General features: G+C 38.8%; 1 protein-coding gene across 1 annotated transcript; it reads right to left on the reverse strand.

Annotated features, from left to right (window-relative positions):
- Positions 1-425: 425 nt before the first annotated feature.
- LOC128366415 (free fatty acid receptor 2) lies at positions 426-2,633 on the reverse strand. The gene is made up of 2 exons (XM_053327124.1): positions 2,540-2,633; positions 426-1,885 (listed from the first exon to the last, which is right to left on the reverse strand). The coding sequence occupies exon 2, from the start codon at positions 1,634-1,636 to the stop codon at positions 605-607; it is 1,032 nt and encodes a 343-aa protein (XP_053183099.1). The 5' UTR covers positions 1,637-1,885; positions 2,540-2,633; the 3' UTR covers positions 426-604.
- Between the last annotated feature and the right edge of the window lie 9,980 nt (positions 2,634-12,613).

A 12,613-nucleotide genomic window follows, 5' to 3' on the forward strand; every position in this document is an offset into this window, starting at 1 on the left:
AAAACACACAAAATATTTCTAATCAAAATATAGCATAAATATAATTACAAAATACACAAATACATTTTCTGACAAAAGTAAAACAAACTCAGATGTGCAGATGTTTAACTAAAAGTGTAAAAGTATCTTCTTTCAGACCTCATATTTACAATTACAAAATTAATTACAACATTTTGTTTTGTTTTTGGGGATCATATTACAAACACCATATACGTGTTTGTGGTTAAAGCTATTAGGAAAGCTTTATCTCTTATTGCTAAGTGATGACGTCTGACACTGTTGCTTAGATATTCGCTTTTGCTTGCGTCTCTATCTACCACAACATTTGACTACACTGATGAAGCTCTTGGGAAATCCTGTTATGTAAGAAACAGTCTTTATTTGAATGTGACAGTTCACAGTAGCTCTATGGCTTTACACATCTTATTTCCAGATAGAGAGTTTACAAGAAGACAGTCAAACAGAGACACGCTGCGCTGTATACAGTGTGCCAAGCCCCTTTTTCACGTGTAAAAATATAAACATGGTATTAATTTCCTGCTTCCAGGGATGAGGAAATAACAAATTAGTAAAGGCTGCTGCCTACAGCTCCCCTTCAGTCAGTTCAGATAGCATTGATCTCCTCTTGTTTGTGTTCCTTATCTTTTGCAGTCTTGCTAATTCCCCCCCGCAAGGCCTCGAACATGTGACAGGACATGCACCTGTGTAGGCGACTTTTAACCCCTTCCATCACATTCCCCACATTCCCTCTTACAGCAGAGGAGGAGAAGTAGAAAATAAGAGGGTCTAGACAGGCGTTGAACGTACTGCAAAGCAGGGCTTTGTCTCTCCAGACAGGGCTTTTCCATGTAATAAAACCTATAATGTGTGAGACGTTATAGGGGCCAAAACATACAGCAAACACTACCAGTGTTCCTAGAGCCATGCCAATGGCCCGGAGTCGCCTACGTCGGTCAATATGCTGCAGGTTGGACAGGATCCTGATGAAGTTTATGTAGCAGAAACTGCAAATCAGGAAAGGAATGAGAAAGAGTACCACACAGAGCTCCAGGCGCACAGGCAGAAGGACATTGAGCTGAGCCTTTGTGAAGTTCTCATAACACACCTCCTTACTGTTCTTATTTAAGTTAAAGCTAGCTGAGGCATTGTGGTCTGAGGTGTTATTCAGCGAGTCTTCAGAACTTTCAGTGCCAATGAGGGGAATGATGAACACAATGCTCAGGTGGAGAAAAGTGAAAATCCAGAAGAAGATGCTTGCAGCAACAGCATACACTGGTCGTCGCTTCAGGCTATGCTGGATGGGGAAAGCCACACCCAGGTAGCGCTCCACACTGACAGCGGTGAGGAAGAAAGTGCTGTTGTAGATGGTCATGTAAAAGATGAAGCCTGACAGTGGGCATAGTGCGTAGGGCATCTCCCAGAGCATATTGTTCATCACTTCCTGCATCTTGAAAGGCAGGAACAGGAGAAAAAGGAGGTCAGAGATGGTCAGGTTGAGGAGCAGGATGTCAATCGGTGTGGGTCTCTGCCTGACTTTCTTCCAAAAAGTGTAGAAGGCGAGGACATTGGCCGGGAAGCCCAACACAAAGGTAATGATATAAACGGACAGACAGAGCCCTGTGTGGCACTGCTGCATGGTGGCTTCGGTGTAAGTCAGACAGTCACCCAGGGATCAAGATGTCTCACATTATGTCCTTGACTCTCGGGGATGGAGGAGGGTACACTGCAGCGCAGGGAGGTTTGATCTGTCACACAGTCAGAACCACAAGAGGCGAAGGTTTCTTACTGGGTCAGCGGCCTGGAACAGACCCAGTGAGACAGCGTGGTTTTCCTGTCCCCGCTGATAAACCAACACTCATCGTTTCCTTCAGGGCTTTGAGCTCTGCTGATGAGCGAGAATGAAAAGAGATTAGCACACTGCACAGCAACAGCATTTCAACCTATTGTTCATTTGACATTTTGAGTGCACTGCTACACTTTTTTTATAAGTGAAATGTTAGTCTGTACACTGAAAGAGAAGGAAGCCAGAGATAATCTGTTAATCTATAATGTCTTTTTTTCTTTTCAACTTCCTCATTTTATTTATTATTTTATATCCCTGCTCCATGGTTTATTGTAGGCCTGAATTTTCTCTTAATAAAGAGGCTGTGTTTTGGTCTGCCACATGGGTTTGCAAACAAACTGTACTTCTGTATATTGCTTCCCCGATGTCATAAATAGATTACAATGATGCCTTTATCATTAACACCCAGGCTCTGCTCTCACAAAAAGCACAAATACTGGACATGTTATGAAAATAATGACCCTCATAAACATAATGACTTAACTACACAAAGGGAAATGAGTGTCTTAAAGCAGCTGGCACAACTTTACAACATGGTCTGGTAATCTAAACAATGTCTGTATTTAATCGCTGCATTTTTATAAAAAAACAAAAAAACAAAATAAGCAATGAAGCAAAGAAATTCTTAAAATCTAAGACAACAAATGCAAATAATTTTTAAAGATTTTAATGTAATAAGAAAAGCAAGTTTCTTACCTTTTATGTAAAGAGCTGTATTACAATATTTGGCAGAAGCTCAACTCTTATAGTCCAGATACAAAGCAATGAGGGAATTTTTTTTACGTAGCACACAAAATAAGTCTGACGCAACCAAAGAAGTGCCGCAAATATCAGCAAGTTGTAGTTCCTCTTAGTCAGCAACGGTTTCTCAGAATACAGTCTGCTTCCTCAAACGTACTATCTTTGAAAACTAAGACTACCTCAAAAGGAGCAACTGTGGCTTACCTTATTCCACTGTGTGTTTCTTGGCACACGGGCATGTGGTGATTGCTCAACTGTTTTATTTAATCTCTATTCACCAGCTCTCCAGCTCCTACCTGCTGTCGACTGGCACGTCCCCCTATTTACATGATAATCTAAACATCCAGCATGGGATCATACAAATTATTATTAGGGAGATACTGCTGCAATTTTTCTCCCACGCTCGCCAAACATGGTTTCCGTGGTAACAGCTGGCCCTTTTTCTGCAATACGAGTAGCGTGGATGGTCTGTGCAAGCCTGTCTGATCGAGGTTATTAAATAATAATTAGTTATTCAGGCCCACTCTACACGCCTCTTTATTACAAGGAGGGAAAAGGGCATTTGACAAACAGATGACCTGTTGTCAGGATGGTCCCTCCCTTCAAACATGTGAGGGCAGCAGTTCCAGCTATATGGTTATCCAAACAGAAACCTGATGTTTGGATAAGCATATATCTACCCTGCACACAATAATAAAAAGCGTGACCAGTGATCTCAGAGGAGGCTGATGAGGCTTCCTGTTGAGAGATATTTCTGTATGCTGCTGCAAAACCGCTGCACCTAAAGATGTAAAAGAGTGGTGGTCTTTTTTGTATTTGCCGCCTAATATCACAACAGCTGGGTCAACTTTCTCTTGAACAGGTGAAGCATGAAGCATGGGTAGTCATGGTTAATTTCATAAAGTGAGAGAAAGAAGCTTTTGAAGTAATAACAACTCAGAGGTGTACAAAGAGTCCTTTTGATGTTGCTTAATGTATGTAAATCACTCTGAGGCATTTTCAGTTGAGCTTAGTCTTTAAACACTTGAGTCCCATGTGTGAGTTTGGGATATTTTGTCACTGCCTGCCCTAACTCCTTATTAGATATTTGTTCCTTTTACCATATCTGTCTCGCCCCTGTTATTGATCTTTTTTAAATACCTTCTTTCAACTTCCTACATGCGTCTGCACTCCAGTTAAACGTTTTTCAATGTGCTGAGTTTCAGACACCATGCTCCTGTCTGAAATCTCCTCTACTGGTTTTTCCCATTTCTATTCCACACATAAATTTGGATAATCACATTGTGTTATGCAAGCTGGTGTATTCCAAGTCAAGGTAAGGCAAGTTTATTTATATAGCACATTTCGGCAACAAGGCAATTCAGCGTGCTCCACAGACAGAGCTGGTTTTACAGTATGTCATAAGGGATTTTCTAAGATGTTGTGTGAGCACAACTTTCACTGCAACATGTGGTGATATTTCATCACTGAAGGACAATCTGCTTCTGCTAGAGACAATTAACCCTCCTGGCAAGAGACAGAAGAGCAAATCAAAGAAAAGAAATGTAGACGGGATCCCTTTTTACACTTTCACATCCCTTATTTTACTTATCATTATCTTCTAAAATGATATTGGAGGCAGAATATGATTTTTCACATGAATCGAATAAATTTGTCTCCACTACCAAAGGAAAATCTTATACATAAGTTTGACTGCGTGCTATAAAGCATGCAAGGTTGGATCACTGAGCATTTCCTCAATTGCTTAATAGCTTTAACTGTAAGAATGTGTTATCATTATGAGCAGTAGGTGGAGCAGGGATATCCCAACACCTCCAAACCAAGACCGCATGGGAATTTTTCATATTGTTCAATTACTCTTTTATGACAATATAACAGTTCAGTTACATTTTCTGCAATTAATATTGTCGGGAATAGGTGAGGAGATACTAAATACTTCATTCATGCTGGCCTAAATCAATTTGAAAACTGTCAGATTTAAGATAAGAAACCAGCCTGTAAGAAAATCCAATATTTGTTGTAGTTTATATTTTAGTTTGTGTTAAGTAGAATATATTGAACATATTACAATAACTGCAGCCTTGAGGAAAAGTAAAATGTATATTTTAGTAGAAAGAGTATTTGCAGCATATTAGCAATAGTTGTACTGCAGTGGGAAACAATAGGGGGCACTGATGAAGCTTCTGGCAATAAACATGGTAGAGTCATTCTTCCCGGTGTGTTTTGTGTGCTTCTGAATGCACAAAATAAACACAGATATAGGTTCCAGGCACGTGTTAAAGGTGCATTGAAAGACATATGAGTGAGGAGGGATTTTCCCAGCAGCCTCAGGCAGGTAGTGTGAAAACAGGTCTTAAAGAGCAGCAGCAGCCCCTCAACCCTGAGGTGTTTTTCAGAGCTGAGGGACACTGGGAACGGAGTCAGACAAAGCTGATGCAACCGGACGATATTTGTGAAAGAGTGCACAAAACAACAAGGATTCAGACACACGGTTGTGTTGGAGTACAACAACTGTCTGTGTGTTTATAGAGAAAGCAGGAATGGGATCATACCTTATATAAGCTGGAGATAAAAAGATCTAAAGGTGCGCCAGTGTATCATACTGAAATATCAGAAATCAAATGATTGAGCATCAAACAACAATCTTTAAAAAATCATTAAAACATAATTTTGTAAATGAATTCCCTACTTTAACAAATTAGATATTGTTTATTGCCCTCACAACAAGTTAAGTTTTTTCCCCTCTTAAGTATCCCTGATGTTTAAATAGTGAGCGTGAGCATTAATGATTAATGGAGCTGCTAATTAGAAATGAAATGCATTAGTGAGGATTTTAAAGGACTGCTTTAGTGTCCCACGGTGTATAAAAATGTAGATAATATAGATAAAAAGAAAGATAAGATTTTTTTTTAAAGTAATTACAGGAAACAGCTAATTACCCTTGTATTAATCAATATCAGACTAATAGAAATTATTAATTTAATAAGGGTTAGTATCCAAACACATGAGCCACTACTGCATGATATTACCCAAAGAAATAAACTGGCTGTCAACGACTCCATCCTCATGGTGCTCACCAGGAAGGGCCACTTTGAAGTTCAATTGACATGGCTGTTATGAACAAAGTGTCATGGTGCTTGTGTTGTTTAAGAGCACAAACATGGGCAGCACAGCCAAGAGCTGCTCTGTATGATGTCAACAGCCTTTTGAAGAGCTGATAGAGGAGAAAGAGGAGGTTGGAGATGATCAAGTGGCTGAGGAAAGTGGACGCAACTGTGTGCTTCACGTCTTGATTTACTGTAAATGGTTTGAATGCGAATAAATGCTACGAGAAAAGAGGAAGGAACTGACACCTCAACTTTTCCACCACACTTTGAGCTTTGCCACATATGCAACGCCTTTGTCAAAAGTGACAAAGACGTTAATTTTTCTATCATCAGCTACACAGTTGTGCTGCTGTATCATAAAAAAATATTCAGTGTTTTATAGAATGGTTCATTATTTTATTTATAGGCTGTTGCAGTTGTAGTTTCATTAGTTGATTGTGGTAGAAATAGCCATCCCTGCTGGCTCATACAGTTAATTTGTCCAATTTTACATCTTATCTGTCCAGCGTCCTGCAGTGATAGACTCAGCTGCCTCTTATCAGCAAATTTGTTTTGGTCCAGATCAAACAACACCAATCACTCTCTCTCATGGTCACTGTGCACAAACACACAAAGTTAGATGCAATATATAAAGAATGATTGCTACTGAAATCTGTTTGCATCTTGCCTCTATAAGACCACAGTACATTGGAAATAAATAGTTAATTGTGTTACATCAAGTAGATATCTCTGAAGAGATTGTAGCTCTGTGCTTCACGGACTGGAGCGTCCCAGAAGCCTCCTTGCTAATCCCTCTGTTAATACCCAGAGCATGAACCTATAAGCTTTCTTATATTTGTGGCAGGGGGAAAAAATAACAACATAATTCTCCGGTCCGGACAGAAGAGTTCAGTGGCTGCTAAGCCACCATATTGCTATTTGAAGACTGACTTTTCTTCCAACATAGCTGGACTTATTTTATTCCCAGTGACACATTCTTAAAATAAAGCCAGCTATGTTGAGAAGATAATCTTGTACATTTGGCTGGTAGCCTTATCACGTATGACCTGACTCCAAAGAACAACTGCTGGGGGACAGAAATCTGCAAGGAAGAATAGACGACGGTATAAAAACCACAGAGGAGAAATAGATTTTCAGCCTTTGGCACTCCGCCCATACCAACTAATCAGTTTTATAATGATCACATCAATTCCTTTTATACAGAAATACCAAAAAGGAAACTCTCCTGTAGTCCCATTTCAAAGTGCTCTGCAGTCTGCTCTCACTGCCAACACGTGCAATTAATATTTCAGCCAACATGTGGTGATACACTCCTTTACGCAGTCTCATAAACAAACTAAGTTTCAGTGTAACTTTGCTAAAGCTTGTGATCAACTTCTCCCTCTACTGGGAACAAGGCCAAGTCACACACCTGTACAATGGACTGGTTGTGGGCGTTTATTGGGTTATCTGTTGTTGCCGGGAACAAAGTGGTTGTAAAAGCAAAGCTGATATTGAAGCTGCTGGATGTATGGGTGCTTTGAAAGTGGTCAGAGATCACGGTCGCATACAAGGTTAATGTTTGAGGTTCCTAAACAATATTGCTCTCACGTCATCAGCACTTCATTATGAGCCTGAAAATGATAAATATGCATAACAGGAAACGGCTTGTTGATTATTTACAAGGCTTGTTGAACTGTGCTTTGTGCTCGCCCATCTATTATACAGCCTTTATTCGAAAACTGGCCTCCATTATTTGTCTGCTTTTTATCTACAGTACAATTAGATACTTGATTACCATTTTTTAGTTGTGGCTTTCATACAAAATCTGTCTCAATTAATCAGCCATTGTTCAAGGTCTTGAATACAAAATGCTTTTAGCCAATTCAGTGCCAATAAAGAGAGTTTCGTGTTTATGGTACCACTGCAGAAAGTGGTGAATAATCTACTGTACATGGAACCGAGCTGATGGAAGTACTAGATGTTGAAAAGCTGCTGATACTCAGACCAGGAGCTTGGATGGTGGAGATAAAAATGTCTTGAGAGATCAAAAAAGCGTAGCACTTAAAATGAATCTCATTATGAGAGGAAAAGAGAATCGAATCAATGACTTTGTCAAACATCGGGTGATTGGCGAGATAAAAGGAGCCCCCGATTGGACCAGAGCCATGCGACGGAGACAGCAGACTCATTCTCGGAGGTCAATGAAACTTGAAAGTCGCTACTTGTCTGATTAGAGTTTGAAATTGCTCAATAGATGTACAGAATACACATCTTTTTAATTTCTTCATGGTGTAAAAGGGAAGAGTGGCAAAACAACTGCACTCCTATGTTAAGGTGATAATTTTAATGATGGGAACTTTTGCTAACATTTGGTAGCATTTAGATGAGTCAGCAGCTTATGACCTCACACCGTCACTGTAAAATAAGTGACTCTAATATCAATAATAACTCTTCTTGATTTCCTTTCTTACAAGACATTACCAACAGGTGAGTGGACTGTTTCATTCAGGAAAGATGTTTTTGTATATAGCTAGTTGAGGAATGCCTTCTTTATTGTATTGGCTCCACATTTCCGATACAAAAAACTACACAAATTTACACATAAAAATAACTTCAATTGTACATTCAAAAGGTCCAGGGGGAGAAAATAGAGCGGTAGTGTAATGTGCGTCTTACTGATGAAGTAAACCAGGTCAATTTTCACATACACACAATGTTGCAAATACTGTTCCCCTTTCTGTTGTTTTGAGCTTGTTGTTTTAGCTAAGCTGTGCAAGCATGTGTTGTCTTGTGAAACTTGTTCAGTATCAAAGTGCTGAGAAAACAGCAAGCCATTTTTTCACTTGTTGTTTATTAATCTTTAAACCTACAATGACGTGGGGCGGGGGCGGGGGTGGGGAGCAGCACAACAAGCTGCACACATTGTCCCAATTTGAATCCAGTGCATGTGTTAATAGTCCGTTTATCTATTGTTATGTGCCAAATAAGTGTCAAAAAGTCACATCTTTGAGTAGGAGTATTGATGAGTATTTATTATATCAAAGTTCATGTTTTTTTTTTCTCTTCCAGTAAAACAGTTATAGATTTTTGATGACTCATCCTGTAATCAGATGTGTACAAAAGTTCATCTGATTAAATGTGGCTTTGAGGAAGAGTAGGAAGCCACACCGGCCATATCAAACCTCACATCTCTGTTTGTGGGTCATAATGACTAACACAATAATATGGAGAGAAAGATAGCAAGAGATGTGTGTTTGGATATTAGTCAGCAAAACCAAACCAATGTGGCTAAGTCATTTATCTCTCCCTTATCCTCCTTTCTGAACTAACAACCACTTTTTAGCCATCCAGTCAAATGTGAAGAAAGCACACCCATCAAATATTCAATATCACTGGCAAATACAAGATGTTCAAACATCTGTTTCACAGGGCCTTTAAAGTTGATCTGACAAATGTGCTAGCAAACATTTGCCAGTAGACACAGAGCAACATTAGTATTCATTTAAGAATTGTGTTTTAGGTAATGCAGCTGATGAATGTAAATTCAGTATTCTTTTTTGTTTTTGCTTTGTTTAGCACCATGAACCCTATCTCGGCCTTCAGCTAAATGCTTCACTTTCTTCATCAGCTAATCACTACTGTTGTGTTGTGCAGTTAGCATACGCTGCAGTGGGTTTTTCCCAGCAACTTTCCTTTTTTGTCTAAAAATAAGGTTGATGAGAGCAGTGAGAGTGAACCAAAACCAAAAATGTGTCAGGCCGTAACCAAACCAATGTATTTCACAGATTTGATCAACAGTGCCAACATTAGCAAACGAGCCCACATCTGTCAACACATTTTGAATGTGTCTAAACTCTGATTGGTGCAAAGACATTTTTGACCTTTTTGTAGCTGAGCCCCGGCCCCTTCAAACCACTGAGAAGAGCACAGAGAATAACCCAAACACAGAAATCACTCATGTGAAGTAATTAAACTGTTATTTAAAAGAAAATGGTTTGCAAGACCCCAATTTCAAAAAGCTGACTGAGAAAATAGGTTTTCAGTGCCTCTTATAAAAAAGATATTGATCAAAGCAGCTTTAAATAACATTAAAATTAGTATGGAAACATTAGTAACCAACTGTATTTGCAATTTCATCCATAACAGAAATTGCATAATACTTAGTAAAGATTCAGACTTGTAGGAATTAAATCCTTGCCAATGCAAAATAATGTATATTAAAGTGTTTCCAGCTTTAAAGCAGTTTTGCTTATTCTTTGAAGATATGTAACAGGCTGATAGGATAAACAGAACTTTTTAGGTCAGCAAAAATGACATTTCCTGAAGACCTTTAAGATCCTGTAAAAAAAAAAAAAAAAATTATCAAAAACTGCTCAAAAATATATCATAGAGCAATTTTATATAAGTGAACCTTGCCAAAAAATGTTGTAAATGTCATTGTTAACTCCCCCAAAGGCCTGCTTAACATGAGGTCACGCAGCCCAGTGGTGACATTTTTTAAGGGCAGAGATATTCAAGGGCTCTCTGGGCCACATTTTGCAACTCAAATTAAGAGCAAATAAGCACGAACATGATGTTATATACTCACATGGTCTGACACCAATGATTGTTTTTCATTATCAGTTTATTTTTCTGATGACTCATTTAGTCTTAAATGCCAAAAGTAATAACGAAAGCCCATAATGAATTAGCAGAGCCTAAGTGCATGTTTAAAAAAAAACAAAAAAACAATTAATTAATAATATTACAAATGAAAATGAAAGCAGCAAATGATTTGGTAGTTTATTTTATTTGTGACTGAAGCAATTAATGGTTTCTCAAAATTAAGTTTTTCATCTTTCAGTTGATCAGCTAATCATTTTAACATTATTAACCTACACTTAATTCCTGATTTATAAAATTACCATTCAGTTGTAAGCAGATCTAAGAGCATTTTCAAGTGATTCATAAGGTATTTATGAAATGAAGCATCACCTCTGAAGCATCTATAATTGTAGCATTAACAGTTAATAAACAATAAAGTATGAAGTGGCTGAAATATTGTATGATATTTGATTACACATGAACAAATCTTTATCACATGTGAACATCATTCACATTTATAGGCAGATTTATATATATACATGTTCAAAATTCATGAAGACGTGTGGAGCTTGAAGTTCGAGTTTAGCTTGACAAAAATAACCTTTCACCTCTCATGGCCTCCATCTGCAGATGGGGTTTGCTCGGTTGTTATGGACAGTGAAGATATATTTATAAATGCGTCATACAGTGTATTCAACACAACCTTCAAATTATGAAGATGTACTTAAATGTTTATTAACGCTGAATGAAGTGGTTAAAATAAAGTTTTAATGTCATCTTTCATTTTGATTATTTTTTGTCTATCTGGCTAACTCTGGCTATGCTAATAAATTTGACTTAACTTGATACCGCACTCAGAAATGTTTGATGAATTGCTAAAACGAGGATAACTTCATTACAGTTGACTCATCTGTCGATCAAAACCATTCTCAATTCCCCCTGTGGGTGTGAAAAATAAACTTAGTATTTCAAAGAAGCCAGGCTGAAACCAAATAAGTAGGGCAACACATCTACATCAAATATCACACACACACACACACACACACACACACACACACACACACACACACACACACACACACACACACACACACACACACACACACACATCGGGGCCACAACCTGTATTTAACAAAAATGCAGAACGTAGACCAGATCTGGATCATTGCTATCAAATAGCTGATATCTGTATTTGCATGGTTGATGGACAAGAACCATGAATCTGTGAAATTATATTATAAAAGGGATGTTTAAATTCAAAATCACCTCATTTAGAGATACATGGTTTGCTTTGGACATTTGACACGATAGTCCATAGTGCAGAAAAAGAACTTGAGGTTATTTAGAAACAGTGGTGTCAATTACATAGTGTGTTCACGGACAAAGTACTCTGCAGCATGTCAGCTGGCAGAGCAGCATATTGTGTGCAGACATTGCTGCACTTTCACAGTAGTTCGTTGTTCAGCAGCAAAGCTCCTCCCATCAGCAGGCTACATGCATACAGTGCACCTCTGGCTCAACTGAGGTAAATCTGAGGGATTCCTGCTGTTTTTGCATCAGTCTGGATTCAATACACACCTACAGAATAAAAGGTAATCAATAGTATTTTTAGTTGTGTGTGCTCTGCAACTCAGTCATAACAATGTAGGCCAGAAGTTTCCGTAAACCAGGAGGGAGTCTATGGAGCTGGTGTCATGTAAATATAAGTCAAGTTCCAGGCAGAGTATAGCTCATGTCCAGCAGGGTATTAAAAGCTCCAGTGACAGACTGATGATAAAAAGGTATGTGGGGCTTCCCTGCAGACATGCCACGTTGGAAGAGAGCTGCCTGTTTTCATCAGGCTTTTACTACTACATGCAGCACCCTACCTCACCCTTACTCACTGAACTGATATTTACAATCCTCTCTTTTTCTTCATCATCTGCCGTAATAACACACACACAGAAAGACAGATTTTTGCATCTGAGAAATTTGGCCAACACCGTGGCTGCACAACTGCTCCTGGAATAATCCTCTGATCTCTGACACAGCTGGTTGGCATGTTGGGATATTTGAATCTCCCCTTCGACTTAAAAGGTGCGTGCGTTGTTTAAATAGCCTTAAGTGATATTTGGTGTAATGCAGAACCTGCACAGGGCCATACAGGGCTGTGCAGAAAGTGGTTGTGTGCATTCATTTCCTGGCCTCTTCTTAGAAATGTAACGTTGAATTTGTCAGCAATTAAACAAATGCTTGCTCAAGCGAATACACTCAGGGGTTTTGCTGATATAGCCTTTAGCTGCATTCAGACCAAAATCAGCGCTGTGTGAAAACACTGTAAGGGACTGCAGTGGTGGGGGCATGTTGTTTACAGCAC

This window comes from Scomber japonicus, chromosome 10, assembly GCF_027409825.1.
Source record: "Scomber japonicus isolate fScoJap1 chromosome 10, fScoJap1.pri, whole genome shotgun sequence".
Taxonomy (NCBI): Eukaryota; Metazoa; Chordata; class Actinopteri; order Scombriformes; family Scombridae; genus Scomber; species Scomber japonicus.

Excerpts from the sequence above, each read along its gene's own strand:
- LOC128366415 (XM_053327124.1), bottom strand. The coding sequence starts at position 1,636 with ATGCAGCAGTGCCACACAGGGCTCTGTCTGTCCGTTTATATCATTACC.